General features: G+C 37.0%; 1 protein-coding gene across 1 annotated transcript in view; it reads left to right on the forward strand.

The window, feature by feature from the left end:
• The first annotated feature begins 596 nt into the window (after positions 1-596).
• The window catches only part of LOC100480836 (A disintegrin and metallopeptidase domain 3), a 127,847-nt gene continuing 100,946 nt past the window's right edge, over positions 597-27,497 (forward strand). Inside the window, exons 1-4 of the mRNA XM_034647691.1 lie at positions 597-748; positions 1,299-1,381; positions 14,059-14,114; positions 20,175-20,253. Coding sequence (XP_034503582.1) covers positions 691-748; positions 1,299-1,381; positions 14,059-14,114; positions 20,175-20,253 — 276 coding nt within the window. The 5' untranslated portion in view covers positions 597-690. The remainder of the gene's footprint in view (positions 749-1,298; positions 1,382-14,058; positions 14,115-20,174; positions 20,254-27,497) is intronic.

The following is a 27,497-nucleotide window of genomic DNA, read 5'->3' on the forward strand; positions in this document are numbered from 1 at the left end:
CCTGATATTTAAATTGCAATTCCATACGGAGGGATTAAAACACATAAATACATCCATTTCATATTTAGCTTTTTATTTAGTTTCCTTAACCAAAGAGTTTTCTAAGAAACAGTTATCTACCACAGAATTGGTTTACTACTAGTTTTTTTTTCACACTCTATCTCTGTGTACGTTATGTGTATTTGTTTTGACCTGAGACTTAAATTAGAAATCTAGCAGTAGATATGGTTAAAACAGGCATCTGTCTGCTACTAAACACATGGCAAATTTCCATTCTCTGTTTTCCTTCACTACAGTAATTCAGCCATTGTGCCAGAAAAATACCACGTGGACTATTAACATTGCTAAACACTTCATCAGCAAATGGCCCATTTCCAAAGGAGAAAATGCACTTTATGACCCTCACATCACTCCTGAATGTGCTTCCAATGTCTGCGTTTTGAAAAATAAAGCCCAACACCCCGTTGGCAGCAGGAAAGGCAGGCGTGTGCCTCCAGGACTGCGACTGCGGCTGCGCACATAGGTCCGCAGAGGGGGCGGGGTGGGCGGAGCACCCACGCCCCCCTCCCCCGCTCCCTCAGCGGGAGCCTCCGACCCCAGCCCCACCCAGCAAGATTGCAGGGACACCCGCGAGCGGCCACCGTTCTGTAGCCAACAGCCATCACCGTGGCAAGGCCGGCAGGCCCCGCAATGCTGTCTCTCCTGCTGATCCTCTCAGGCCTGGGCCGGCTGACTTCCGCGGGCCCTTGTGAGTGAAGGACCCTGCTCCATAGAGGGCCACTTGTTGCGGAGCCTCTGGGCGTGGCGGGCCCCAGAACCTCGCTCCAGAACCCCGGGTCTGGCTGGGGAGAGCCCAGCGTCTTGTCAGAGCCCGCCTAGAGTCAGGTCCTCCTGGGCCTGCTGCTTGGAGGGCTCAGAGCGGGACCGGGACAGTTGCCCCTCACTTGCCTGACCCTGCACTTGGAGGAGAGGGCACACATCTTCTGGGAGGTGGGGCCTCCACAGCAGCACTTCTTCGCTGCTGGGGCTGAGGTTAACGTGTCTCAAAAGGCTCTGGATGGTGGAGGGTCATGCTCCAAAGTGTGTGGTTGGTGGAGGGAGCCTCTTCCTGGAATGTGCAAAGTCTGATTTCGTTGCAGGGTGTGTGTGTGTGTGTGTGTGTGTGTGTGTGTGTGTGTGTGTGTGTGTGTGTGTTGGGGCTTGGAAGTTGGAAGAGTGATGTGATGTGAGAGGACAAGTGAAGAATAAGGATGCTGCCAGGCACTGGGGAATGCTCACACATGTTTTCCTTGCTGTAGATCCTGAAACATCATTTCTACAAATTACAGTGCCACGGAAGATTGAGCCAAACAGCAGTGATGGTGAAGTTTCAGAAACGCATGTAATTAAATAATCCGTTTTTTATAAATGCCTTATTTTTACTGGACTACATGACCCAAATCCATACCTGTCCCTTTGAAATTTTGTGCTCTATTTACTGTGTTAAAGAGTCCTTTTGTCTGAATGGAAGCAAGAGTTTTGATTTTTTTTTATTTGTTAAGTAATATATGAACATTATGAAACTAGTTTAAAACACAGACTCGGGAAAAAAGTTCCCCAAATCCCTGTCACACAAAATACAGTCACTGGAGTATTTGTCTAGAAAATAAGGACATTTGAATATTCTTTGTAAGTGAGGTCACAATAAAATGTACCTTGTAACATGAGTTTAAAATGATAATATATAAAGAACTTCATGACCATATTTGAGTATATTTACATATATAAATCTTTGTTAAAAGGAAAGTACTGATAGTACTAATCTGATTAAAATAAAACATACATTGTCAACTCTAATTAGCACAGAATGTTTTTTAATGGTAAAGCTCTTCATGTTAATGTGATTTTTATGAATAATTCATTAAGTATAATTTCTGTGACATTTCTATGACATATTTGTACCCATTTTATTTATATTTTTATAAGTACATATGTATTTTATATATATGTATATATATATAAAATTTATTTATATAAATTTTTATTTAGATTCCAGTTAGCATGCAGTGTAATATTTGTTTCAGGTGCACAATATAGTGATTCAACACTTCCATACAACACCCAGTGCTCATCACAAGTGCGCTCCTTAATCCCCATCACCTGTTTAACCCTTTCCCCCATCCACCTCCCCAATGGTAACCATCAGTTTGTTCTCTCTAATTTAAGAGTTTGTTTCCTGATTTGTGCTTTCTCTGTCTTTTTACCCCCACTTTGTTCTTTTGTTTTGTTTATTAAGTTCCACATATAAGTGAAATCATGTGGTATTTGTCTTTCTCTGATTTACTTTCCTTAGTTTATTAATCTCTAGCTCCATCTATGTCCTTGCAAATGCCAAGATGTCATTCTTTTTTTATGGCTGAATAATATTCCTTGTGTGTGTGTGTGTGTGTGTGTGTGTGTGTGTGTGTACAGCTGCTTTAGCCATTCATCAATCCATGGACACTTGGGCTATTTCCATAATTTGGCTATTGTGGATAAAGCTGCTGTAAACGTAAGGGTGCATGTATCTCTTTGAATTAGTCTTTTTTGTATCCTTTGGGTAAATAACTAGTAATGTAGTTCCTGGATCATATTTTTAACTTTTTGAAGATATTCCATACTGTTTTCCGTAGTGGCTTCACCAGTTTGCATTCCCACCAACAGTACAAGAGGGTTCTCCTTTCTCCACATTCTAATACCTGTTGTTTTTTTTGTTGTTGTTGATTTTAGCCATTCTGATAGGTGTGAGGGGGATATCTTGTAGTTTTGATTTGCATTTCCCTGATGATGAGTGATGTTGAGCATCTTTTCATGTATTTTTTGGCCATCTGGATGTGCTCTATGGAGAAATGTCTATTCATGTCTTCTGCGTATTTTTTAATTGGATTGTTGTTTTTTGGGTGTTGAGTTTGATAAGTTCTTTATATGTTTTAGATACTAACCCTTTATCAGATATGTCATTTGCAAACATTTTTTTCCCCCATTCCATAGGTTGCCTTTTACTTTTGTTGATTGTTTCCTTCACTGAGCAAGCAGAAGCTTTTAATTTTGGCTAAGTCCCAGTAGTTTGGTTTTGCTTTTGTTTCTCTTGCTTCAGGAGAAATATCTAGAAAGAAGTTGCTATGGCAGGTGTCAGACAGGCTGCTGTCTGTGTTCTCTTCTAGAATTTTTATGGTTTCAGTTCTCACATTTAGATCTTTAATTGATTTTGAGTTTATTTTTGTGTGTGGTTTAAGAAAGTGGTCCTGTTTCATTCTTTTGCATGTTGCTGTTGAATTTTTTCAATACCATTGTTGAAGAAACTGTCTTTTTCCCATTGGATATTTTTTCCTGCTTTGTTGAAGATTAATTGACCATATAATTGTGGGTTTACTTCTGGGTTGTCTATTCTACTGATCTGCATGTCTGTTTCTGTTTTAATCACTACAGCTTTGTAATATAACTTGAAGTCTGGAATTGCGATGCCTCCAGCTTTGCTTTTCTTTTTCAAGGTGGTTTTGGCTATTTGGGGGTCTTTTGTGGTTCTGTGAAAATTTTAGGATTGTTTCTTTTAGCTCTGTGAAAAAGTGCTGTTGGTATTTTAACAAGGATTGCATCAAATGTGTAGATTGCTTTGGGCAGTATAGGCATTTTAATAATGTTTGTTCTTCCAATCCATGAGCATGGAATATCTTTCCATTTCTTTGTGTCATCTTCTATTTCTTTCATCAGTATTTTATAGTTTTCAGGGTATAGGTCTTTCACCTTGGTCAGGTTTATTCCTCAGTATCTTATGGTTTTTTTGGTGCAATTTTAAATCGGGTCAATTCCTTAATTTCTCTTTCTGCTGTGTCATTATTGCTGTATAGAAATGCAACAGATTTCTGTACATTAATTTTGTATCCTGCTACTTCACTGAATTTGTGTATGAGTTCTAGCAATTTTTTGGTGGAGTCTTTTGGGTTTTGTTTTTATATAGAGTGTCATGTCATCTGCAAATAGTGAAAGTTTTACTTCTTCTTTGCCAGTTTGGATGCCTTTTATTTCTTTTTGTTTTCTGATTGCTGAGGCTAGGACTTCCAGTACTATGTTAAATAAGAGTGGTGAGAGTGAACATCCCTATCTTTTCCTGACTGTATAGGAAAAGCTCTCAGTTTTCCCCATTGAGGATGTTACTTAGCTATGGGTTTTTCATATATGACCTTTATTATGTTGAAGTATGTTCTCTTTAAACTTACTTTGTTGAGGGTTTTTATCATGAATGGATAATTGTACATTGTCAAATGCTTTTTCTGCATCTCTTGAGAGGATCATACTGTTCCTATCCATTCTTTTATTAATGTAGTGTATCACATTGATTGATTTGCAAATAGTGAACCACTCTTCTAGCCCAGGAATAAATCCTACTTGCTTGTGGTGAATGATTTCTTTAATGTATTGTTGAATTTGGTTTGCTAGTATGTTATTGAGAATTTTTACATCCATGTTCATCAGGGATATTGGCCTAAACATCTCTTTATTACTGGAGTCTTTTATCTGGTTTTTGTAGCAGGGTAATGCTGGCCTCATAGAATGAATTTGGAAGTTTTCCTTCCTTTTCTACTTTTTTGAATTGTTTGAGAAGAATAAGTATTGACTCTTCTTTAAATGTTGGGTAGAATTTGCCTGTGAAGCCATCCTTCCCTGGAATTTTGTTTGTTGGGAGTTTTTTGACTACTGATTCGGTTGCATTGCTGGTTATTGGTCTGCTTAAGTTTTCTTTTTTTTTAAATTTTTATTTTAAGATTATTTATTTATTTATTTGACAGAGATAGACAGCCAGCAAGAGATGGAACACAAGCAGGGGGAGTGGGAGAGGAAGAAGCAGACTCCTAGTGGAGGAGCCTGATGTGAGACTTGATCCCGGAATGCCGGGATCACGCCCTGAGCTGAAGGCAGACGCTTAACAACTGCGCCATCCAGGAGCTCCTGCTTAAGTTTTCTATATCTTCCTGTTTCATTTATGGTAGTTTATATTTCTAGGAATTTGTCCATTTCTTCCATGTTATCCAATTTGTTGGCATACGGTTTTTCATAATATTCTCTTATAATTGTTTGCATTTCTGTGTCATAAGTTCTTATTTTTCCTCCCTTGTTTGTAATTTATTTGGTTGCTTTCTCTTTTCTTTTTGATAAGCCTGGCTAGAAGTTTATCACTTCTATTATTTTTTTTCAAAGAACTAGCTTTGGTTTCATGGATCTATTGTTTTTTTGGGTTTGTGTGTGTGTGTGTGTTTTAGTTTCTGTCTCATTTATTTTTGCTCTATTCTTTATTCTTTCCTTCCTTGTGCTGCCTTTAGGCTTCAATTGTTGTTCTTTTTCTAGCTCCTTTAGATGTAAGGATAGGTTTTACATTTGAGATTTTTCTTGCTTCTTTGGCTAGACCTGTATTGCTATATATTTCCCTCTTAGGACTGCTTTTGCTGTATCCTAAAGGTTTTGGACTATTGTGTTTTCATTTTCATTTGTTTCCATGTGTTTTTTTTTAAATTTAAATTCAATTTAGTTAACACATAGTGTATTATTAGTTTCAGTTGAATTTAGTGATTCATCAGTTGGATATAACACCCAGTGCTCTTTACATCAAGTGCCCTCCTTAATGTTTATCACCCAGTTACCCCATCCCCCTACCCACCTCCCTCAAGCAACCCTCAGTTTTTTTCCTAATGTTCAGCACCTCTTATGGTTTGCCTCTCTCTCTATTTTCATCTTATTTTATTTTTCCTTCCCTTCCCTTATGTTCATCTGTTTTGTTTCTTAAATTCCACACATGAGTGAAATCATATGGTATTTGTCTTTCTCTGTCTGACTTATTTCACTTAGCATAATACCCTCTAGTTCCATCCACATTGTTGCAAATGGCAAGATTTCATTCTTTTTGATAGCTGAGTAATATTGCATTGTATATATATGCCACATCTTTTTTTAATTCAATTAACATATAGTGTATTACTAGTTTCAGAGTTAGAGTTCAGTGATTCATCAGTTGTATTTAACACCCAGTGATCATTACATCATGTGCCTTCTTTAATGCCCGTCACCCTGTTATCCCATCCCCCACGCCCCACCCCTCCAGCAACCCTCAGTTTGTTTCTTATGATTAAGAGTCTTTTATGGTTTGTCTCCCTCTCTGATTACGTCTTATTTTATTTTTCCCTCCCTTCCTCCATGCTCTTTTGTTTCTTAAGTTCCACATATAAGTGAAATCATATGATAATTCTTTCTCTGATTGACTTATTTCACTTAGCATAATACCCTCCAGTTCCATCCACATGGTTGCATATGGCAAAATTTCTTCTTTTTTTTAATGGCTGGAAATACAGATCAAAACTACAATGGGATATCACCTCACAGCAGTCAGAATGGCTAGTGTTAACAAGTCAGGAAACAGCAAAAGTTGGCGGGGATGTGGAGAAAGGGGAATGCTCTTACACTGCTGGTGGGAATGCAGGCTGGTACAGCCACTCTGGAAAATAGTATAGAAGTTCCTCTCAAAGTTAAAAATAGAGCTACCCTACGACCCAGCAATTGCACTACTAGGTATATAACACAGAGATACAAATGTAGTGATCTGAAAGGGCACCTGTACCCCAATGTTTATAGCAGCAATGTCCACAATAGCTAAACTATGGAAAGAGCCCAGATGTCCGTCGACAGATGAACGGATGAAGATGTGGTGTGTGTGTGTGTGTGTGTGTGTGTATGTATGAATATTACTCTGCCATGTGTTTTTTAAATTTATTCTTTGATTTCCTGGTTGATCCATTCATTCCTTAGTAGCATGTTCTTTAACCTCCATGTATTTGTGGTGTTTCCAGATTTTTTCTGATGATTGACTTCTGATTTCATAGTGTTGTGCTTAGAAAAGGTGCATGATATGATTTCAGTCTTTTTGTTTTTGCTGTGACCGAATTTGTGACTTAGTATGTGATCTATTCTGGTGAATATTCCAGGAGCACTTGAAATGAATGTGTTATTCTGCTTTTTTAGGATGGAATGTTCTGAATTTATCTGTTTAGTCCATCTCGTCCAAAGTGTCTTTCAAAGCCAGTGTTTCCTCATTGATTTTCTGTTTAGTTGATCTGTCCATTGATGTGAGTGTGGTGTTAAAGTGTTCTACTGTTATTGCATTATTATTAGTTAGTTCCTTTATATAGTTCTGTTATATTAGTTAGTTCCTTAAATAATATTTGTTATTGTTTCATATATTTTGGTGTTTCCATGTTGAGTACATAAACATTTACAATTGTTGTATCTCCTGTCAGATTGTATCCTTTATGATGATATGGTGCCTCTCGTTAACAGCCTTTGTTTTAAAGTCTAGTTTATCTGATACAAGTATTGTTACTCTGACTTTCTTCTGACATCCATTTGGTTGATAAATATTTCTCCATCCCTTTACTTTTCTTCTGCAGGTGTCTTTAGGTTTAAAAATGAATCTCTTGAAGGTACCATGTAGATGGTCTTGTTTTATTATCCATTTTGATTCCTATGTCTAAGCAGCATTTAGTCTGTTTACATGCGAAGTAATTATTGATAGATACAAATTTATTGCCATTTCATTATTTATTTTGTGTAGTTTCTGGGCATTTTTCTGATCCTTTCTTGTTTTTGTCACTTTTGGTCTCTCCTTTGCGCTCAAAGAGTCCCTTTTAATATTTCTTGTGGGGCTGGTTTAGTGATCACAAATTCTGGAATACTCTTTATCTCTCCTATTCTGAATGATAGCCTTGCTGGAAAGAGTATTTTTGGATGTAGATTATTCCCATTTGGCACTTTGAATATATCATGCCACTTTCTTCTGGCCTGTCAAGTTTCTGTTGAGAAATCTCCAGCTAGCCTTAATGGGCCTTCCATTGGAAATTAAGGACTTCTTTTGTCTTGCTGCTTTTAAAATGCTTTTTCTTTATTACTATATTTTGCAAATTTAGTTACAGTATATCTTGGTGTTGGCCTGCTTTTTTTGACTTTAATGGGGGTTCTCTGTGCCTTCTGGATCTAGATGTCTGTTTCCTTCCCTAGGTTAGGGATGTTTTCAGTTATTATTTCTTCAAATAAATTTTTTGCCCCCTTTTCTCTGTCTTCTTCTTTGGAGACTTATAGATAGCACAGACAATTTTTAAGAAGGTGAATGTCCACCTCAGTTTCCAAAGATAGTAAATTTGAACTGAGTTAATTTTTAGATATATGCACATTCATATTTTTAATTTTTGTGATTATTTGTAGGTTTGGTATAAGTCTGTAATCTTGAAATATATATATATATATATATCAATTTTTTTTACCCAAATAAATTTCTTTGGACACAAGTAGAAATACAATACCTGCTTATATGTTACACCTAAAATAATGAAGTTATTTGAATTAGTAATTAAATAAATTGCCAGGAAATCCTATTAGTCAAATGGTTTTAAGTTTTTATTATTTATTTTTTATTTATTTTAAAAGAGAGAGGGAGAGTGGGAGAGGGAGAAAGATAGCAAGCACAGGGGAGAGGCAGAGAGAGAATGAGAGAATCTTAAGCAGGCTCCACACCCAGCATGGAGCCTGATGTGGAGCTCAATCCCAGGACCCAGAGATCACGACCTGAGCCAAAATCAAGAGCCGGATGCTTAACTGACTAAGCCACCCAGGTGACCTGGTTTTAAAATTTTAGACAATATGCAAGGAAGGATGATGTGTGCTTTTCAGAGACTGTAACACAGAATAAAACATAAATTAACTAATCCTTCCAATCATTTAGTAATTTTTAAAAATATTAATGTACCTTTGACAGGGAACAAAGTATGAGAAAGAGAAATTATAGGTCCTTTCATTTAACTAAATATTTAAAAAGTGAAAGCAACAAATAGTTTTAGAATATTATGACCAAGTAGATTTTCTCCTCTGTTGAAGGATGTCTTAATAGTAGAAAAATGTATTAACCTACCACACTAATATATTTTAAAATATCAATGAATGTGTCCAAAAGAACATTTTAGAAAATTACTTACACATTCATTCATACATATTCACCAAATATGCATATAATACTTCTCTTCAGAAGAGAGTGGCCTCAATGTGTTTAAGTGGATCTAGGGAACAAGGGCAGTACCAACCAAAGCCATCTATAACTAATATCATACTTAATGTTTTACACATTACAGCATCCATTTTAGGATCAGAGTAACACAGAGGTGCCTATTATTTCCATTTTATTCAGTAATTAAAAATATAAAAAAATTAAGAAAACAAATATTTAAAAAGTAGGGCTTAAGAGGTAATACATAGACCAGCTATTACATAGATCATATTTCTGCTTTGAGTAACTTGGGTATATGGTGATGTCACTAACTACCTAATATCCATAATATAGAAGGGAAATTATACAGATTCATTCTCAAACAATAGAAAGAGGAGAGATACTAAAGAAGTAGTACTTAAATCAGTTTGTGTTCCAATTAGTTTGCATCTATGCAGTTACTGTTAACAATACCCATTGTGAAATAAATGATTGGAGGGGCATCTTTATACTAGTAAATCTCTGAAAATTGCAACTTGCTTTTGTCCTTCAGAAAGCATCTTTAAATTTTAAATGATTATGAAACTTTGTAGAAAACTTACTTATTACATCAGAATGGATCAAATGCTAAAAATAAAAAAAGTGAAACATGAAAAGTAAGCTTGTGCAACTATAACAATAGCAGATAAAGTTAAAGAAATACTTCCAGAGATGTAAGGTACCTTAATGATAATATGATCAACTTATCCTGAAGATATCACCATACTAAATCTGTTTGTTCCCAACAACACAGCTCTAAAATATATAAGGTCAAAAACTACGGATTAAAGGAGAAAGAAATAATATCACAAAAATTTGGGGAGATTTCAATACACCTTTTTCAAAAGCTGTAAGCTTCCAGAAGACTGAACATGAGAAGGTTTAAAATGACTTATGCAGGAAACTGTACCCAAAATTCAAATTCTTTGCAAAAGTGGACATTGTACCCACATTGACAATGCGCTATGCCATGGAGGACGTGTACGTTTTATGATGATGTCACAGATAAGGTTCTTGGGGATGTAGTCTTTGAGAAGATTCCTGTGAAGGCAGCTTTTTAGGGTATGCTCTTGTGATGAGCCCCTGTGGAAGGGGAGGGGAGGAAGTGAGAAGGGGGAAACAGAGACTCAGTCACATCTCAACATAGTGTGAAGTTAGCATGGCCCATCAGTATCTGGAGTTGAGATGAGGGGACTTCTCATTAAATGTGGGCTGCCTCAGAAAGTTGTGACTTGGTGTGAGGTGACCCTCTGTAGCTGAGGCAATTCCCAAAGAGATGAAGAGTGTTCTTATAGTTAGGGTTACTTCCATTAATCTGAAAAGGGGACCTGTGCTGTATTCTTTCTCTCTTCTTTTCAGCTTCATTCTTTTTCAGATTTTTATCTTCTGTACCATGTAATCATTCCTCTGCTTCTTCCATCCTAGTGGTCATCACATGCAGTTGATGAGGCTGTGGAATATAGGTGAGGTTCAGTGGGGTGGGGTCCAGAGCCGAAAACCAAGAAAGAATTCTTGAGGCATCTTTGGTGCAAAATGGTGGTTTATTAAAGCAGGAGGACAGGACCCCTGCGCAGAAAGAGCTGCTGCACCAGGGTTGTGAGGGGTGGCTGATTATATACCATGGAGTTGGGGGAGGTAAGGAAAAAAGGGAGGTTGAGAAAGTACTTTCATATGTTAAAGAAGACTCAAAGGATAATGGATATCTGGTTATTGTCAAGCCAAGGTGGTCCCTCCCTCTAATGAGGCACTAACAGGAAATCTGTTGGGAGCCTCCCAGAGGAAAGTTACATTCCTCCTATCACAAGTCCTTGTTAATGGGCTTCAGGTTTAAAAGATATTCTATTTTATTTACATTTCCTTCTGCCTCCTCCTCCTTCAATTTTATGGAGGGGATGGTATTGTTAGGGCTTCAGGAAACTGAATTATGGGTCTCTGGAAATTAGGCTATTGATAAGAAAGCTTCTTCATTGTAAATCACTAGGACATGTGTAAACTGATGGAGACTCAGGTCTTGCAGGATTGTGATCTCTGTTTAGTTAACCATTTGTTTTTCTTTTCCTTAGCTTTTGGGCAGCCAGGGGTGCCTGAGGAATGTCACGTACATACATCCCATGGTGGGGGGGGGGTTGCGGGGTGTCAGTTTCTGCTTTGTCCTCAGCTTGCCTTCTGTTCCCTCATCACAGTCAGTTTTGAGTCTCGGTTATTACATTTTTCATTTTGGCCTGACTAGTTTTTAAGTCTATTTTTTTTTTCTGTGGTAAGGGACTTCCTGGTGTCTTTATACTTTTCTCAAGCCCAGCTAGTATCCTTATGATTGTTGCTTTAAATTCTGGATCAGGTACATTATTTATATCTGCTTTGATTAAATCCCTGGCTGGAACCTTTTCTTGTTTTTTCTTTGGGGATGAATTCCTCCATCTTGGCATTTTCTCTAGGTCTCTGTCTTCTTCTGTGTGTTTGAAAAGCCAGTTAGGTTTCCTGCTCCTAAGAGTAATGGTTTTATGAAGAAGAGGTCACATACTGTCCAGGGCCTGGCACTTCAGGAAGTGTCTCTGGTGTATGCTGTGTGCACTCTGCTGCTGTGTTTAGGCTGCTCTTTCAGGTCAGTCTCCTTGCCTGAAGTGAGGTGGGGGAGGGGGGGTGTTTGGACTTTGGCCAGAGTGTGGCAAGTTTTAACTAGATGTGCTCTTATTTGCTTGTTTAAAAAGACCTGAGACCTGAAGTTTTGTAGAAATCTATAGTCAGTAGACTGTGGTGTGTGCAGGTGATGAGGTCGGGAAATACACGTGAGGTTCAGTGGGGTGGGGTCCGGAGCCGACGACCAAGAAAGAATTCTTGAGACATCTTTGGTGCAAAATGGTGGTTTATTAAAGCACGGGGACAGGACCCATGGGCAGAAAGAGCTGCTGCCCCAGGGTTGTGAGGAATGGCCTATTTTATACACTCAAGTGGGGAGGGGCCTAGGGATAGCGTAAGTCTCTAAGGAATTTTGGAAGCAAGGTCTCCAGGACCTTGAGGGGGCTAGCTACTGTTGGGAAAGGGTCATTTATTACCATCTAATAAAAACCTTAGTCATGAGACCCTTCAGATGTATATCGGTGGGCCATATGCTTGGGGGATGATTGCCAACACGTATCTTGGGGGGGCGGTTAGAGATAAAGGAAGTTTCCAAAGGAATTTTTATACATTAAAGTAGACTTATAGGATCTTGGTGGAGGGGAGGGGATCAGGCCAGGACTGCCTTTTGCCCTTAGCAAAGTATTAACTGAGCTGAGTTCCTAGAGGAATGTCACCATGCCTGTTTCAAGGACGTGTCAATGGGCTGTAGGTAGTAAGGACTGTTTCTTTGTCCAGGAGTGCCTGAGGAATGTTGCATACATCCCATGGTGGAGGGGTTGCAGGGTGTCAGCTTCTGCTTTGTCTTCAGCTTGCCTTCTGTTCCCTCATCACAGGGGTTTGTGCTGGTCTTCTTGGGGAGGGGCCCACTGTTCCAGTTCTCAGGTACACTTGCCTGAGAAAAGCAGCACCTGCAAAGGAAGAAGTATGGGACTTGGTGTAAGAGCTTTAGGCAGTCAGTGTTGATGGTGTGCTACTTATGAAGTTAGTTTATGCTGTGGGGCAAGAGAGAAGTGGCACCAGCCACCTTTCTCATTCCTGGAGAGGGGAATTCACACTTGCTGCTCCCCAGGAACTCTTCCCAGAAGAACAAACAATCTCCCCTCCTGTGTCCCAGGAATCCCTCAGATTGCTGCCTTTACCCTGTCTGTATCTGCCTCCTGCCTGCCTGACAGCACAATGCACCTTGGGCTCTATCCCGGGCAGGCCAGCTGAGTTTTAAAACTCCAAACTTTAGGACCTGGGCTGGTGTGGACCCATGCTGGTCCTCTGGGGCAGGTTGTCGCTCTCCTGGGACTGATGTAGGTTCGTCCCAGAAGGGCAGTCACACCAAAGCACAGGGGCACAGAGTTTGGGGTAAAGTGCAGCAAAGGGCCAGTGTCCAGGATAGGATAGGCTCCCTCACCAGGTGTCTTGGCACCGATGCTGAAGAGCGGGAGAGGGTGATGGTGCCCATTGGCTCTTTTGTCCCCAGAGAGGCAATGCTGCCTCTCCCAGATGCACTCCAAGAAGGGGGAGTGTTCTCTCCTAGTGCCTCCCAGGGATCCTCAGATCACTTTGTCTGTCCCTGGGCTGCCCTCTGTGTCCACAGGAGCACTGCAGCGCCCTCAGGGCTCCACACCTGCCACACCACTAACTTTAAAACTCCAGTCTTTGAGCTCCACTGGTCATAAAACCTCCTGAATATCAGCCCAGTCAATGGCTTTGGGGAAGTGCTATCCCCTGTGTGCTCCTCCTTCTCTCTTGGCTCTCCGTGACCAGGGCTCCTGCCCCTCTGCAGTATCTGCAGTCCTTTTCTCTCCTAAACCATGTCTTCGCACCTCGTACCTTCTACAATGTGGCCTCTTCTCTCTAGTGCAGTCCTCAGCATGATTTCTTGAGTATTCAAAGTGATTTGAGAGTTACCTGTCTGTGTTCAAGGGATGAGGCAAGCCTGGGGTCCTCCTACTGCTCTGCCATCTTAGCTCCCCAGGACCTGTGCTGTATTCTTTAATTTTCAATTTATTTGGGCTAGAAGTCAGAAAATAGAAAAAAGATAATTAAATTCAAGTTTCTTCAAAGATTACTCAACATATCTAAATGTAACCATTTTAAATTAAAATTTCATTATGATAATAAATTCTAATGACTAATGCTTTTAGTTTAGAAATAGATTTAGACTCCTTGATTTTATTTACATTGAATTATGATTAATTCTGTCATACATACCACGTTTGAAGAAAGATAGGAACATACATGTGTATATAATTTTGAGACGTGTGTGATACCATCTGTTTACATGAATGAGTACTTACATTTAAGAAATTATAGTTTTTGAATTAAGAATTTTAGTACTAACTACTTTCTCTCTGAATACTTTGCTGTAGGTCACTTATGCCATCAAAATTGACAGGGAAATATATACTTTCCATCTTGAAAAACAGTAAGTGGCCATTTTTCTTTTCATACACTTTTTCTTTTCTTCGGTTTTTACCATAACTACCCTACGTTGAGCCTAAACAAGAGCTTGACTATCGTATTTATTCAATATGTTATATCATTGTGATTTATGACAGATTTCAAGTCTTCATCTTGAGATTTTGAATCTAGTATTGGACCCAAGTTCTAATTTAATGACATAGTATTAACGTATATTAGGTAAATTAAAATCATTCTATGTAACTCCTTGAAATATAACCACAATAACATTGATTAAGGGAATAATTTTATTTGTACATGTTTAATTTTGTTCATTTTCATGTCGTTTTACATATTTATGTGACTTTAAGCATTTTACTTGATATTAGACCATTTTTTTTCTCATCTTGGTATAATATATAATCTCTTAAATTTTCCATTTTTTACTTTTGCTCTTTGAGAAAACCAATAATAATCTTGTGCGTATATTTTCCCACCATTTTCTATTCTAAATTTCACCTTTCCCTTAGATAAAACATATAGAAACCAATCAAAAAAGTTTGTTTTTGCACAAATGGAAATACTGTTTTGCCCCTAGCAGGTCTTATTCAATAATGGTGTTCATTTTCTTGCTCTATGTATATATTTTAACTCATTTTTAATAGATAACATTCCATAAGTATGTAATATTGATGTATAATGAGGTTAGTTGCAGGAATTATCACTATAGAGTCCTGCAATAAACATCCTTGTATGTATATCCTTATGTAATAGAGATTTTGTTTTGTAGGCTTGATATCAAGAAATGGGTTTCTGAAGCAAGAAGTATGAATAATAATAATAACAACAATAACAACGAAAGTAACTGACATTTATCGAGCACATACCAAGTACCAGGCATCTGTCTTCCTTCCTTCTGTCCTTCCTTCCTTTTTCTCTCTTTCTTTCTCTCTCTCTTTCTTTCTCTCTTTCTTCTTTTTCTTTCTTTCTTTCTTTCTTTCTTTCTTTCTTTCTTTCTTTCTTTCTTTTTCTGTTTAGAGAGAGAGAGTGTGTGTGCACACAAGTGGGGGGTGGCAGAGAGCGACAGAGGGAGAGGGAGAGAGATAATCTTAAGCAGGCTCCATACCCAGCTTGAAGCCCAACATGGCACTTGATCTCATGACCCTGAGATCATGACCTGAGCCTAAATCAAGAGTTGGTTGCTTAACCAACTGAGCCACCCAGACACCCCTTTGTCAGGCATATTTCTAAGCAATTTGCATGTAGTAACTGATTTAATTTTCACAACAACCTTCTTTATTACTCACATTTTGTATTAGGATTTTGAGAGATATTGCCAGTTTCTGAAATCAGTTTAGATTTTCAAAAGTATGCAAGATGTGCTAAAATATTACATTGCGTCTTTGTGTCAATTTATATTTCCCTAAATAATTTCTCTAAACAATTATCAGCTATTTGCATTTTCATTTCCTATTTAATATTTATTTTTCAGAGCAGTTTTAAGTTAACAGCAAAATTGAGTGGAAGGTACAGAGAGTTTCTGTATGCCCCTTGCCCCCACACATGTAGAGCCTCCCCTGTTATCAACATAGCCCACAAGTGTGATACATTTGTTATAATTGATGATCCTACATTGACACATCATTATCACCCAGAGTGCATAATTTATATTAGTCTCAAAAATTTTATATTGACTTTTTTCTTTTGATTAAAAATTAAAAAGGAAAATTCAGAGAATTATATAAACAATTAGTTTCTCACCATGAGTGACACATATGTAAACATTTTCTTTATATATTTTTCTAAATGTTTACATTGTAGGTAACAGTGAAATCTATTATTCCCATGCCCAGGCATATTCAGTTCTTTCACTCCCCAGTACTAATCAGTTATGATACTGACACATACTCTTCTGTCATATTGTTTCTTCATTCATCTGTATCCCTAGAGATTAATAAGAATCATGTTTTGAGTATTGCCTCAAATAGACATAAATGACACAATACTCCTCTATATAATTTATTTATCTTAATATGGTGGACTACTAAAGTGACCCCAATTCTTTACTTCTCCCTGTATCTTCACTCTTCGCCTTATAACTTTGAGTTCCTGTCATCAAGAGGTGGAAAATATACATCTTCCCCAGCCTCCCTACTCCCCAGCTCTTGGATCTGAGTTTATTTATGGAAGACCAGCTTCATGGATATGTGGTCTCTCAGGGTCCCATGGTTAGAAATGCCCTGTATGTTGTTGCCATGAGATTCTTAGTACTTCTGGGGAAAAAACAAAACAAAACCCCTCATATTTTCATTCCATCATGGGTCTTGCAAATCATGTAGCCCATTCTATGTCTTGTGACTTACTTTGGCCAAAAAGATGTTAGCTGATTTGATTCAAACACAGGTTTGAAAAATCTCTCCTTCTTTCCTGCTCTCCATCTTGTTTCTCAGCCATCGTCATGAGTATATGCTTTGGCTAGCTTCCTGAAAGATAGAGACAGGTGGAGCACTGCCAAGGTACCCTAATCATCCCTAGATCAGCCAACATTCAGCTGAATGAATGAATCCAGAATCCAGATGAATGAATGAATCATTCAACATTCAGCTCAATGAGTGAATGAATCCCAGACCATTGAGCAAGCCTGGCCACCATTAGCAAAACTACTACTGATACTCACTCACGACCCAGCAGTGTGAGCAGATATTTATTAGGTTCTGGTTATGGGGTTGTGCTTTTCGTGCAACATTTTGTGTAGTATTATTTTTTGAGGTTCATTCATATTGATATGCGCAAAGTTCATATATTTTAAATACATATGTAACTATCAAATAAATATCTCATTTATTATTTATTTACCCATATTTATAGCAAGAAAAGGTGTATTGTGGATATCCTGGTCACCAGTGAAATTGACAGGTTATAAATGATGCAACTCTCCAGAGTGCTATATACTTCCCAATTTTACTTGAGGGTTTATACCAGTTTTCATTCACATCAATCATTCAAAAACATTTATTTTCTCTATATTCTCAACAAAATTAGTATCTTCACTTATTTATTTTTGTTAATTAATGGATAAGAAATGGTATTGTATTTTAATATATGTTAATGCTCTATTCTCCTTTATTTTTTAAAAAGATTTTATTTATTTATTTATTTATTTATTTATTTGTGGGGGGAGCATCAGAGGGAGAGGGAGAAACAGGCTCCCTGCTGAGCAGGAAAACCCACGTGGGGCTCAGTGCCAGGACCCTGGGATCATGACCTGAACTGGAGGCAGATGCTTAACAGACTGAGCCACCCAGGCCCCCCTTTGTTCTACTTTAAATAAGGCTTTCAATATGCTTTAATTGTTGTTTAAGAGTACCTTTTCAAATGTTCACTGACTATAGTAATTGAATTTCTTTCCCTATGTCTTGTTTTTTCTTTGGGTTTTTAGTTTTAATCATTTATTTTGAGTTATTTTCAATCTGTGGCTAATCTTTTTAAATTTTTTCTCCACAATCAGATTGTGGGAATTTTTGTTTACTGTAGATGTTAACCCTTTATCTGTCCTAGATGTTACACATATGCTACCTAGCCTATTGGTTTCTTACCTCCTCCCCCATGTTTGTGGGATTCATTGCTATAAAAATGAAATTTTCGTGTAATCATTATATTCATTATTTTTATTGGTTTTCAGATTTTTCTCGTGTCTCTCATATTCTGAATTTGTATTATGATATTCCTATAGTATTAAAATTTATTTTATATCTAAGATGTAAATCTGAGGCATTCGGTATTTTACAACTTTATTGCATTTCCCAAGTTTTATCACAGTTTTTTTAATTGCAATTTTATGCTGACTCAGGTTATTGTTTATTTAGTATACTTTCACATTGTTTTCTTCAGATAGAATATGCAGATGGTATGTTTTCTGGGTCTGTGCATATCTGCAAATGTCCTTTGTGTTCTCATAATTGAATAATATCTTGGCAGTGTGTAGAATTTGTGAGTCCTATTCCTTTGCTATTAATTTTTATAACATGATATAGTTAACCTTACATCAGTTTTCCAGTATGTTTTGTGTACATATGAGTACACATGCATGCATATGTGGTGTTTCATTAATCCCCCCTGACATATAAATGCCTGAATTTCTCATTTTAGTTTTAAATCACTGCACATTTTTCAAAAATTTATGGAAATCTGTGTTTTCATATTGGGTTGTATGGATCTGCCCTCTATATTGTAGTTTTTCCTCCAACTATTTTTAAATCTTTATTTGGCTGTGTTTTTTACTAGCAAAATATGTTCTCTTTATTGGCTAGGACTCTATTTCTGTTCTTGGCAAACAAATTCTCTGACACATTTATTGAATTATTTATTTTCATCTGTCATCATTTGAGTTTCAGAGTGTCTTCTTTTTTCTTCTTAAAATGATCTACTCTGGGGGCGCCTGGGTGGCACAGCGGTTAAGCGTCTGCCTTCGGCTCAGGGCGTGATCCCGGCGTTATGGGATCGACCCACATCAGGCTCCTCTGCTATGAGCCTGCTTCTTCCTCTCCCACTCCCCCTGCTTGTGTTCCCTCTCTCTCTGGCTGTCTCTATCTCTGTCGAATAAATAAATAAAAAAATCTTTAAAAAAAAAAATGATCTACTCTGAAAGCTTACTAACTTTTTAAACTTTTTTTGAAATAATGATTATTTTCTTTAACCAAATTCTTCATTCAACTTCATTAGGAACTTGCTTTTATGTTTTGCCTTCTGCCCTTTTGTTGTTCATTTTCCTTATATTGGATGTTGTTTTCCAGTGAATGGTCATGTGTATTTTTATTAATTCACTGATTAAGGCAGATTTTTTGTTGTTTTGTGTAGAAGGAAAAGTAGACTTTTGAGGATCCAGGACGAATGAACTTGCAAACTAAAGTTTTATCCTTTTAATTATGCTTGTCAGAAATCTGTTGAATTTCCTTTTCCTGTGGATGCTTCTGGATCCCCATTTCCACCACCTCCATTGACATGCTCGGTTATTAAAATGTGGCTCTGCCCTTGTGCTAGAATTCATGTTCCAGGTGCTTGCACCTAAAGCTACACAGGCCATTTGGCATTTGCCCTTGAATGTAGGTGGAATATGAGCTGTTATACACCAGTTTTGTTTTGTCTGGGAAGATCTCTAGCTTTGTTATTTGAATCGAGGAAAAGGAAGAGTTGTCAGGAATGAGAGAAGATGAAGCAGGTCTGGAAAGAGAAGTAGTGGTGAATGTGCACCCTCCATGAATGCTCTAGGTCCTCTCTGATTCTGGCCTTGGACTGTCCCTTAGTGTTTGGATTCCTTGAGAAAGCCTGGTCTCTCGGCACTAGATACTGTTGTCAGATTGTTCTGTAATAAGCACAATCTTCTCTGTGAGAAGATTACACTTTGGTATCATGTATATGAGACTTGTCTATAGAATTCATTTAGCTTATGAAATTTGAGCAAAGCACTAGCCTCCTGCTTCTAAATGAAGGCTTTAGAACTATTGTATGCTGCTACAATTTCTTTTCTCCTTCTGCTATAAGAAAGGCATGTTCCAAGTAGTAGGAGGTATGTCTTTTCCCAGGTTCCAGAAGGAAGGCAGTGTGGAGCTGAACCTGCAGTAAACTTGGGAAGAACATTCATTGTTGTTTTGAGGCATTGAGAGTTTGGGGGTTGTTCTCACCACAGTATAATTTCATGAAAACTAATTGGAAAAGGACATATTTTTTGTTTATTAATCTATGGCTACTTGTTAGGAAATGTTAACAAATTAATAAATATTTTCCTATGAGATTTATTGATTGTTGAATCTAAAAGAAAACTTTGCTATGGGAATCCAGAAGTCCTGGTTTCTAGCATATATAAATTTATTTCATTTTGGTGTCCCTACTGCTATCGGTTATACTGCTTAGTATTTTTTCTTACACAAAATATGCTATCAGAAAGCAAATGAGATAGTGGAGAGATGAGTCCATTTAATTTTTGAATATTTGAGTTTGTAAAATTGAAAGCGAATTTTAATGTCATGATTCTGTTTTTTGTTAATGTTACTATTACAATGAAGTGTCATTGCTTTGGTTGAATTAGGTCATTTTTAGACCCTCATTTCCTGGTGTATGCATACAACAAAACAGGAACATTGTATCCAGATTCTTCATTTATAAAGGTAAATTTTCCTTTTATGCTCTGTAGATTTACGTTTTCTGTATCATTAAGGTGCCATTGGCAGGAAGAAAAAGGATGCTATCTACCACCCAGAATTATTGGGCAAACAGATCAGAAGCCCAAATATAATGCGGCAGTCACTATGAAAGCAGTTTGAACAGAACAACTAATTTTCAAATTTGGAGCTCCGGAATCTCTTATCCAAAAAGGTTATTTAAACTACCAGAAGCATTAGCAGGGGTCTGAGAGAGAAAGAAAGTGGGTTAAAGAGCTAAGAATAAGAGGCCCCTAAATACAGAGTCATTTTAATTGAGATGTCATAGGACCTGAGCAGTGGAGAAAGTGGTGGAAATTACTTTGTGGAAAGACCTTATAGAAAGAATCTAAATAGTTCGCATGTGAAACACAGAAGTTTGCATTGTATCCCAAAATGCAGATAGGAGTCAAGAAATTTGTTTAAAGATGTATTTATTTATTTATTTGAAAGAGAGATCATGAGCAGGGCAGAGGGAGCCCAATGTGGGACTCGATCCCAGGACCCTGAGATCACGACCTGAGCTGAAGGCAGACTCTTACCCAACTGAGCCACCCGGCGCCCTGGAGTCAAGAAATTATTAAGTGTGTGAGAAAGTTAACTTTAGTCTGTGAGATATTTCTTTTGTGAGCAGAGATGGGAAAGAAGTAAATGCAAGTGAAGGCTCCGATTCTATTGCTATATTGCAATTGAGAGATAATGAAATTAAAAACAAAGTAACTAGTACAGCATTGTCTTTGTCACCACCTGCAAGTAGAAAGTAGAGCAAAATACATGAGACACATGTTTGGAGATGTTTGACAATAGTCAGGTCAGGATTTTTTTTCCTCTGAGAGAAAAAAAAAATTGCAGAAGGTGAATCACTTTGAACTTGGCCCTTCTGACTGAGGATAGTCTTAACCATAGCATAGGGAGTTGGAACCAAACTGAACTTGAAGTGTTTGCAAGTTGAGAGCTACTGAAGCAACTGGAACTGGCGTGACACAGGACCAGGGAAGAGCGGGCTATCAGATGTATGATTTTTTTGCAGGGAGGGGAGTTGTCCTTATGCCCTTGACTAAAGATTAGGCTGCCTGTGTGCTAAGACTCTGCTCAAGAACAGAGTGTAAAATGGAGGTAATACTATCACACAGTGTAGGGAGATGTTGGATTTTCAGCCTAGGCAGAGTAGAGTGACTTTGCTAAAACCCCAGACATTCAGCTGAAACCAGAAAGGCTAACCCTTAGGAGGAAGGATCAAGCTCTAGGGTAAGAGATAATCTTATCACCTCATAGAACTTTACATCAAAAACCAGGGATATACTGTATGGTGACTAACATAATATAATAAAATAATATTATTATAATAAAAAAAAATCTTATCACCTCTGTTCCCTACCCCAATGCCTAACACTCAGCAACAAGAGGATTAAGGAAGTTTCCATTAAATTAATTGCCTTCCAATACAAAATGCAATACCCTATAAAGGGTTAAAACATAGTAGAGGAAAGGAATAATGCAGATAAGATTAGAAATCAATGAGATAGAACAAGGAAAAAGAATAGAAAAAATTAAAGCCCAGAATTTAGTTCTTTAAAAGGACTAATTGACATTAATAACCCCTAGTAAGACTGACCTAGGACAATAACAATTTCCATCAATATTAGGGATGAAGGGAGACATGATACAGAACATAAAATGATATTTTGAAGTATTATGAAAACCTTGTGTTAATAGATCTGGTAATTTAGATGAAATGGACAACTTTCCTGAGAAGGGCAACTTATCAAAATTGAGGGGAGAAATAACAGAAAATCTCAATCACTTGAAATCTATTTAAGAAATTGAATTTCTAAACAACTGCATTCCCATACCAGGTTTAGATGTTTTCACACTTTACCTATTGAGAGATATAATGGTCGTTTCCAATTTAGCTATTAAAAATAAATGTTTCTATGAACATTCACATGCAGTTTGTTGTGTGGATGTAATTTTTTATTTCTCTGGAGTGCATGTCCAGGAATAGGATTGCCAGGTCATATGGTAAGTATGAGTTTATTTATTTTTTAAAAATTTTTATTTAAATTCAATTTAGTTAACATATACTGCATTATTAGTTTCAGGAGTAGAATTTATTGGTTCATCAGTTGCATATAAAACCTGGTGCTCATCACATCAAGTGCCCTCCTTAGTACCCATCATCCAGTTACCCCATCCCCCTCCCACCAACTTCCCCTCCAGCAACCCTGTTTGTTTTATTACTAAACTGTTTTTCTGAGTAGCTCTACCATTTCATATTTCCACTGCCAATGTATGAGAAATAAGGACTGCATTTTTGCCACCACTTGGTATTATCACAATTTTTAAAAATTTTAGCCAATGTGATAGATGTGTAGTGATTTTCTTATGTAATTTTGATTTGTATTTTCCTAATGACCAGCGATGTTGAATGTATTTTCATGTGCTTGTCATCTTCTGTGAAATGTCTTTTAATATCTTTTACCCATTTTCTAATCGTATTGGTTAGCTTTTTAATGTTGATTTTTGAGCAATTTATATATTCTAAATACAAGTCTTGCCAGATATGTGATTTGCCAGTATTTATTTCCAGTCTGTAATTTATCTTTTCATCCTGTTCATAAGGTGTCTCATTGATGAGAAGTTTTTAATTTTGATGAGGGTTATCAACTTTCCCTTTTATGAATGGTGGTTTAGTTATCAAACCTAAGAACTCCATATATCTTTAGTTCTTAAAGATTGTTTCCCTAAAAATTTTATAGTTTTATTTATATTAATTGTATGTTCACTTTGATATAGCTTTGTATAAGGTGTGAGTTTTGAATCCAGTTTCATTCTTTTGACTGAGGATATGTATTTGTTTCAATATCACTGATAGAAAAGGCTGTTCTGCATTGACTTGCTCTTGCATCTTTGTCAGAAAGTCAGTGGGACATATTTTTGGGGATATATTTGTGGGTTCTTCATTCCGTTCTATCCTTTTATGTGTCTGTACTTCTGCCACTATCATGCTGTCTTCTTTAATTTACCTGCATATTAAGCATTTATGTAAACTACAGTGATACCTCCCACTTTATTCTTATTTTTCAAGATTTTTAGACTATTCTAGATATTTTGCTTTTTCATATAAATTTTAAACTAAACTGCTCTACGCATACAAACAAACTTGCTAGGGTTGTGATAGACATTATGTCAAACCTATACATCAGTTTGGGGCAAGTGACATCTTCAGTATGTTGAGTCTTCCAATCCATGAATTCAGTGAGTCTCTCCAATTGTTTGGTCTTTCTTTACATGTCTTTTATTAGCATTTTGTAATTTTAGCATTTGAATTCTGTACATATTTTTTTAGGCTTGCACCAAACTATTTCATTTTCTTTGATGCAATTGTAAATAGTATTGAATTTTAATTTCAGTTTTTATATGCTTGTTATTATGTAGAAATGCATTTTGTCTTAATCTCATGGTTTGCAAACTTGTTGAAGTTACATATTAATTCTATGATGATTTTTTTTCATTTTTTTTTTTTTGGTAGAGTCTTTGAGATTTTCTACATGGGCTTGTCATTTACAAATATGAACATTTTTCTTTTTTTTTATTTTCAATTTTTTGTGCTTTTATTCTCTGCTTTGCCTATCTGTGCTTGCTACAACTTCCAATACAGTGTTGGATCGCAATAGCAAGGGCAGACACCTTCACTTGTTCCCAATCTTAAAGATAGTTGTAGGGTTGTTTTTAAACATAATCTTTATAAAGTTGAGGGCATTCTCCATTTCTAGTTTGCTAAGATTTTTTTTACATCAAAGTGTGTGTGTTTAATTTTATCAAATGCTTTTTCTGCCTCAGTTGATAAGATCACATAAATCTTTTTCAGCCTGTTGATATGATGGTCTGCACCGTTTGACATTCAAATACTGAAAACATTATTGCATATCTAGAAAAGCTACAACTTGGTCCTGCTATATAATTCTTTTTATTCATGACTGGGTTTATTTGCTGATAATTTTTGTTGTTGTTGCTGTTCTCAAAGTTCATGAGAAATATTGGTCTGTGAGTCTGTGGCCTTCTTTTTTTGTATGGACTTTGCCTAATTTTTGTATTAGACTAATAAATTAAATCGGGCAGTATTACCTTCTCTTCTATTTTCTGGAAGAAGTTGTGTAAAGTACATGGTAATTTTTAAGATACTTGGTAAGATACTTCTGTGAAGTCACTGGGGATTTATGTGTGTGGGGGAGAGATTTTTAATTTCCAATTAAGTTTATTTAATAGTTATAGGAATATCTTGTTTATCTGTTTCATATGTATTGTTCTGGTGGTTTGTGGTTTTTAAGGAATTGGTCCATTCCATCTCAGGTGTGGAATTTAGGGGTATAATTTTGTCAAGGTCCTTATTATCCTTTTAATGACTACAGTAGTGTTTTGTTTTGCACATCAATGATTGCCCTCTTCTCTCTTCTTAACTTTGTCAGTCCTGCTAGAGATTTTTCAGTTTATTGAATTTATCAAAGAACCAGCTTTTTCTTGCTTTTTCCATACTGTTGTCTTACTTTTAATGTCAAAGCACTTGACTGTTAGGTTTATTATTTTTTCCCTTACAAAACCTTACGTTGAGTTTATTTTCCCATTCTTTTCTATCTGTTGAGGAAAACATTAATATTATCAACCTGTGACCTTTCCTCTTTTCTATTGTAAGCATTTTAGTGCTAAAATTTCCTGCTCAGCACAGCTTGAGCTGCAGCCTGAAATAATTTGTTGTATTTTCATTTTAATACAGTTATATGTATTTTTAAAATTTCCTTCTACGCTTCTTGTTTGACCCATGAATTTTTAAAAAGTGTGTTATTCAATTTCCAAGTGGTTGGAGATTTTTCCTGTTGTCTGCTGATTTCTAGTTTGATTTCATTATGGTTAGCAAACATACTTTATATGATTTTAGTTCTTTTAAATTGGTGATCCAGTATATTGTATGTGTTGATGAGTGCTCTTGGATAGTTGAACAGTATGTGTATTCTGCTGTTGGGCTGGAGTCTTCCATAAATGTCATGTAGATCATATTGTTTGATGCTGTTGTCCAATTCTGTATTTTTACTGATTTCCTATCTAGTATTATCAATAATTGAATGGAGTGTATTGAATTCATCATTTATCATTGTGTTTTTCTGTCTTTCTCTTTAAGCTATATCAGTGTTTACTTCACATACTTTGAAGCTCTGTTGTTTGATGCCTATACATTTAGGATTGTCATGTCTTCTTGACGAATTGATGCTTTCATGAATATATAATGAGTCTCTTTGTCCCTAGTAGATTTCTTTGCTAGTAAGTCCACTATATCTGATATTAATAAAGCCATTCTGCTTTATTTTTATGAATATTTTCATGTTATATATCTTCCATCCTTTTAATTTCTATCTACCTACGTTATTATGTTTGAAGTAAGTTGCCTGGTGGTTTCCTTACTCCCATATCCTAGCACTTAGTATTTTATTTGGTGTTTTTAGACTTTTACATTTAAAGTAATTATTTATATGTTAGGGATTTTGTTTGCCATAATGTACATATATATTTCTCTCTTTTTTCTGTGTTTCTCTTTCCATTGTTCCTCTCTTGTTGCCTTCTTCTGTGTTACTTGAACATTTTTAGAATTGCATCATGATTTATTTATAGTGTTTTAAAGTATTTTCCTTAATCATAGTTTTCTTAACTTTTGCTCTAGATATTACAATATACATGTATAACTTACAATAGCTGTACCATTTTAGCTGGATTTTCTACTAGTTCAAGTGAAATATTAAAAATTATTTCTACGTAGGTTCCTTTATCCTCTGCATTTTAAAAATATAATTGCCAAAATATTCCTCTCTATTTCTTAAGCATCACATGAAATTTTATGATTTTCTTTCAACTACTAAATATGATTTTAAAAACTCATGATGGAAAAGATAGTCCATTATATTTACCACTATTTTTACCTATTCTGTTTTCTCAAATCTTTGATGTTCCATATCTTCTTGTGATATTTTCATTTTTAGAATTTCTTTCTGATATTCTTTAAGGATATGTGTGCTAGTGATAAAATCTTCTGGTTCTCTTTTGTCTGACAAAGTCTCTCTTGTTCTTCCATTCTTAATGGATAAATTTGCCAGACATAGAGTTTATGTTTGACTGTACTTTTCTTTCAGCACTTGAAAATTGCTGACATTTCTTTCTAGCCTTCATTACTTCTTCTTCTTATTCTTTTTTTTTTTTTTAGATTTTATTTATTTATTTGGCAGAGAGTGAGGGAACACAAGCAGGGGGAGTGGCAGAAGAAGAGGGAGAAGCAGGCTCCCCGCTGAGCAGAGAGCCCCATATGGGGCTCAATCTGGGGACCCTGAGATCATGACCTGAGCCCAAGGCAGACACTTAACCGACTGAGTCACCCAGGCACCCCTAGCCTTCATTACTTCTGATGTGAAATCTGCTGTCATTCACATTGTTGTTCCTCTATAGGTTATGTAACACTGTTCTCTGGTTACTTTGAAGATATTTTTATTGTTTTTGCTAATTGTTAATTATGATTTTTGTTGTGGGTTACTTTGGTGAGGAGAGGTTGTGGGGTTGTCCAGAGCCCAAATTATTGACCAGGACCCATGCAGTGTGCACTTGTTTTATAGGGACCTTAGGGATGTGGGCTTCTTGATTTTTCAGCCTGCCTCCTGGGGGAGGGGCCTGCTGCACTGATACTCAGGCAACCCTGTTTGGGTAGAGTCTCTGTGTCCCTCGCGAGGGGGGATGGGGATTGGCACAACTTGAGCTGGTATTTCCAGGCTTTTGTTCTCTGGCAGCTTTCCCTTTTGCTGTACCTCTTCTGAGAGTCAGAGCAGCAGTGGCCAAATCTCAGCCTCTGTCTCAGAACAGAGAGATGGCAGTCTGCTCTCCACTGAGCTCTTCTGGCCACTTTAACTGTTTCTGTTGGTGCTGCTAAACCCTGCAGCATCCCGGGATGTGTGCTCCACAGCAGGTGTCCCAGCCCTCACTTCCAGGGTCTGCACATCTCTGTCCTTTGTGTTTCTAACATTGCCAACTGCCAGCTGCCCCTGCAGCTCTGGAGCTCCGTTTCAGTGTGGTTCCCGCGCACTCCGGAGCTCTGGTTTTCAGACTGGTCACGGTGATCCCAGGCTCACAGTCTCAGTCTGCTCTCTCGCGGGTGCTGGTCCCCAAGTCAGCCCGCT

This window comes from Ailuropoda melanoleuca, chromosome 18 (assembly GCF_002007445.2).
Source record: "Ailuropoda melanoleuca isolate Jingjing chromosome 18, ASM200744v2, whole genome shotgun sequence".
Taxonomy (NCBI): domain Eukaryota; kingdom Metazoa; phylum Chordata; class Mammalia; order Carnivora; family Ursidae; genus Ailuropoda; species Ailuropoda melanoleuca.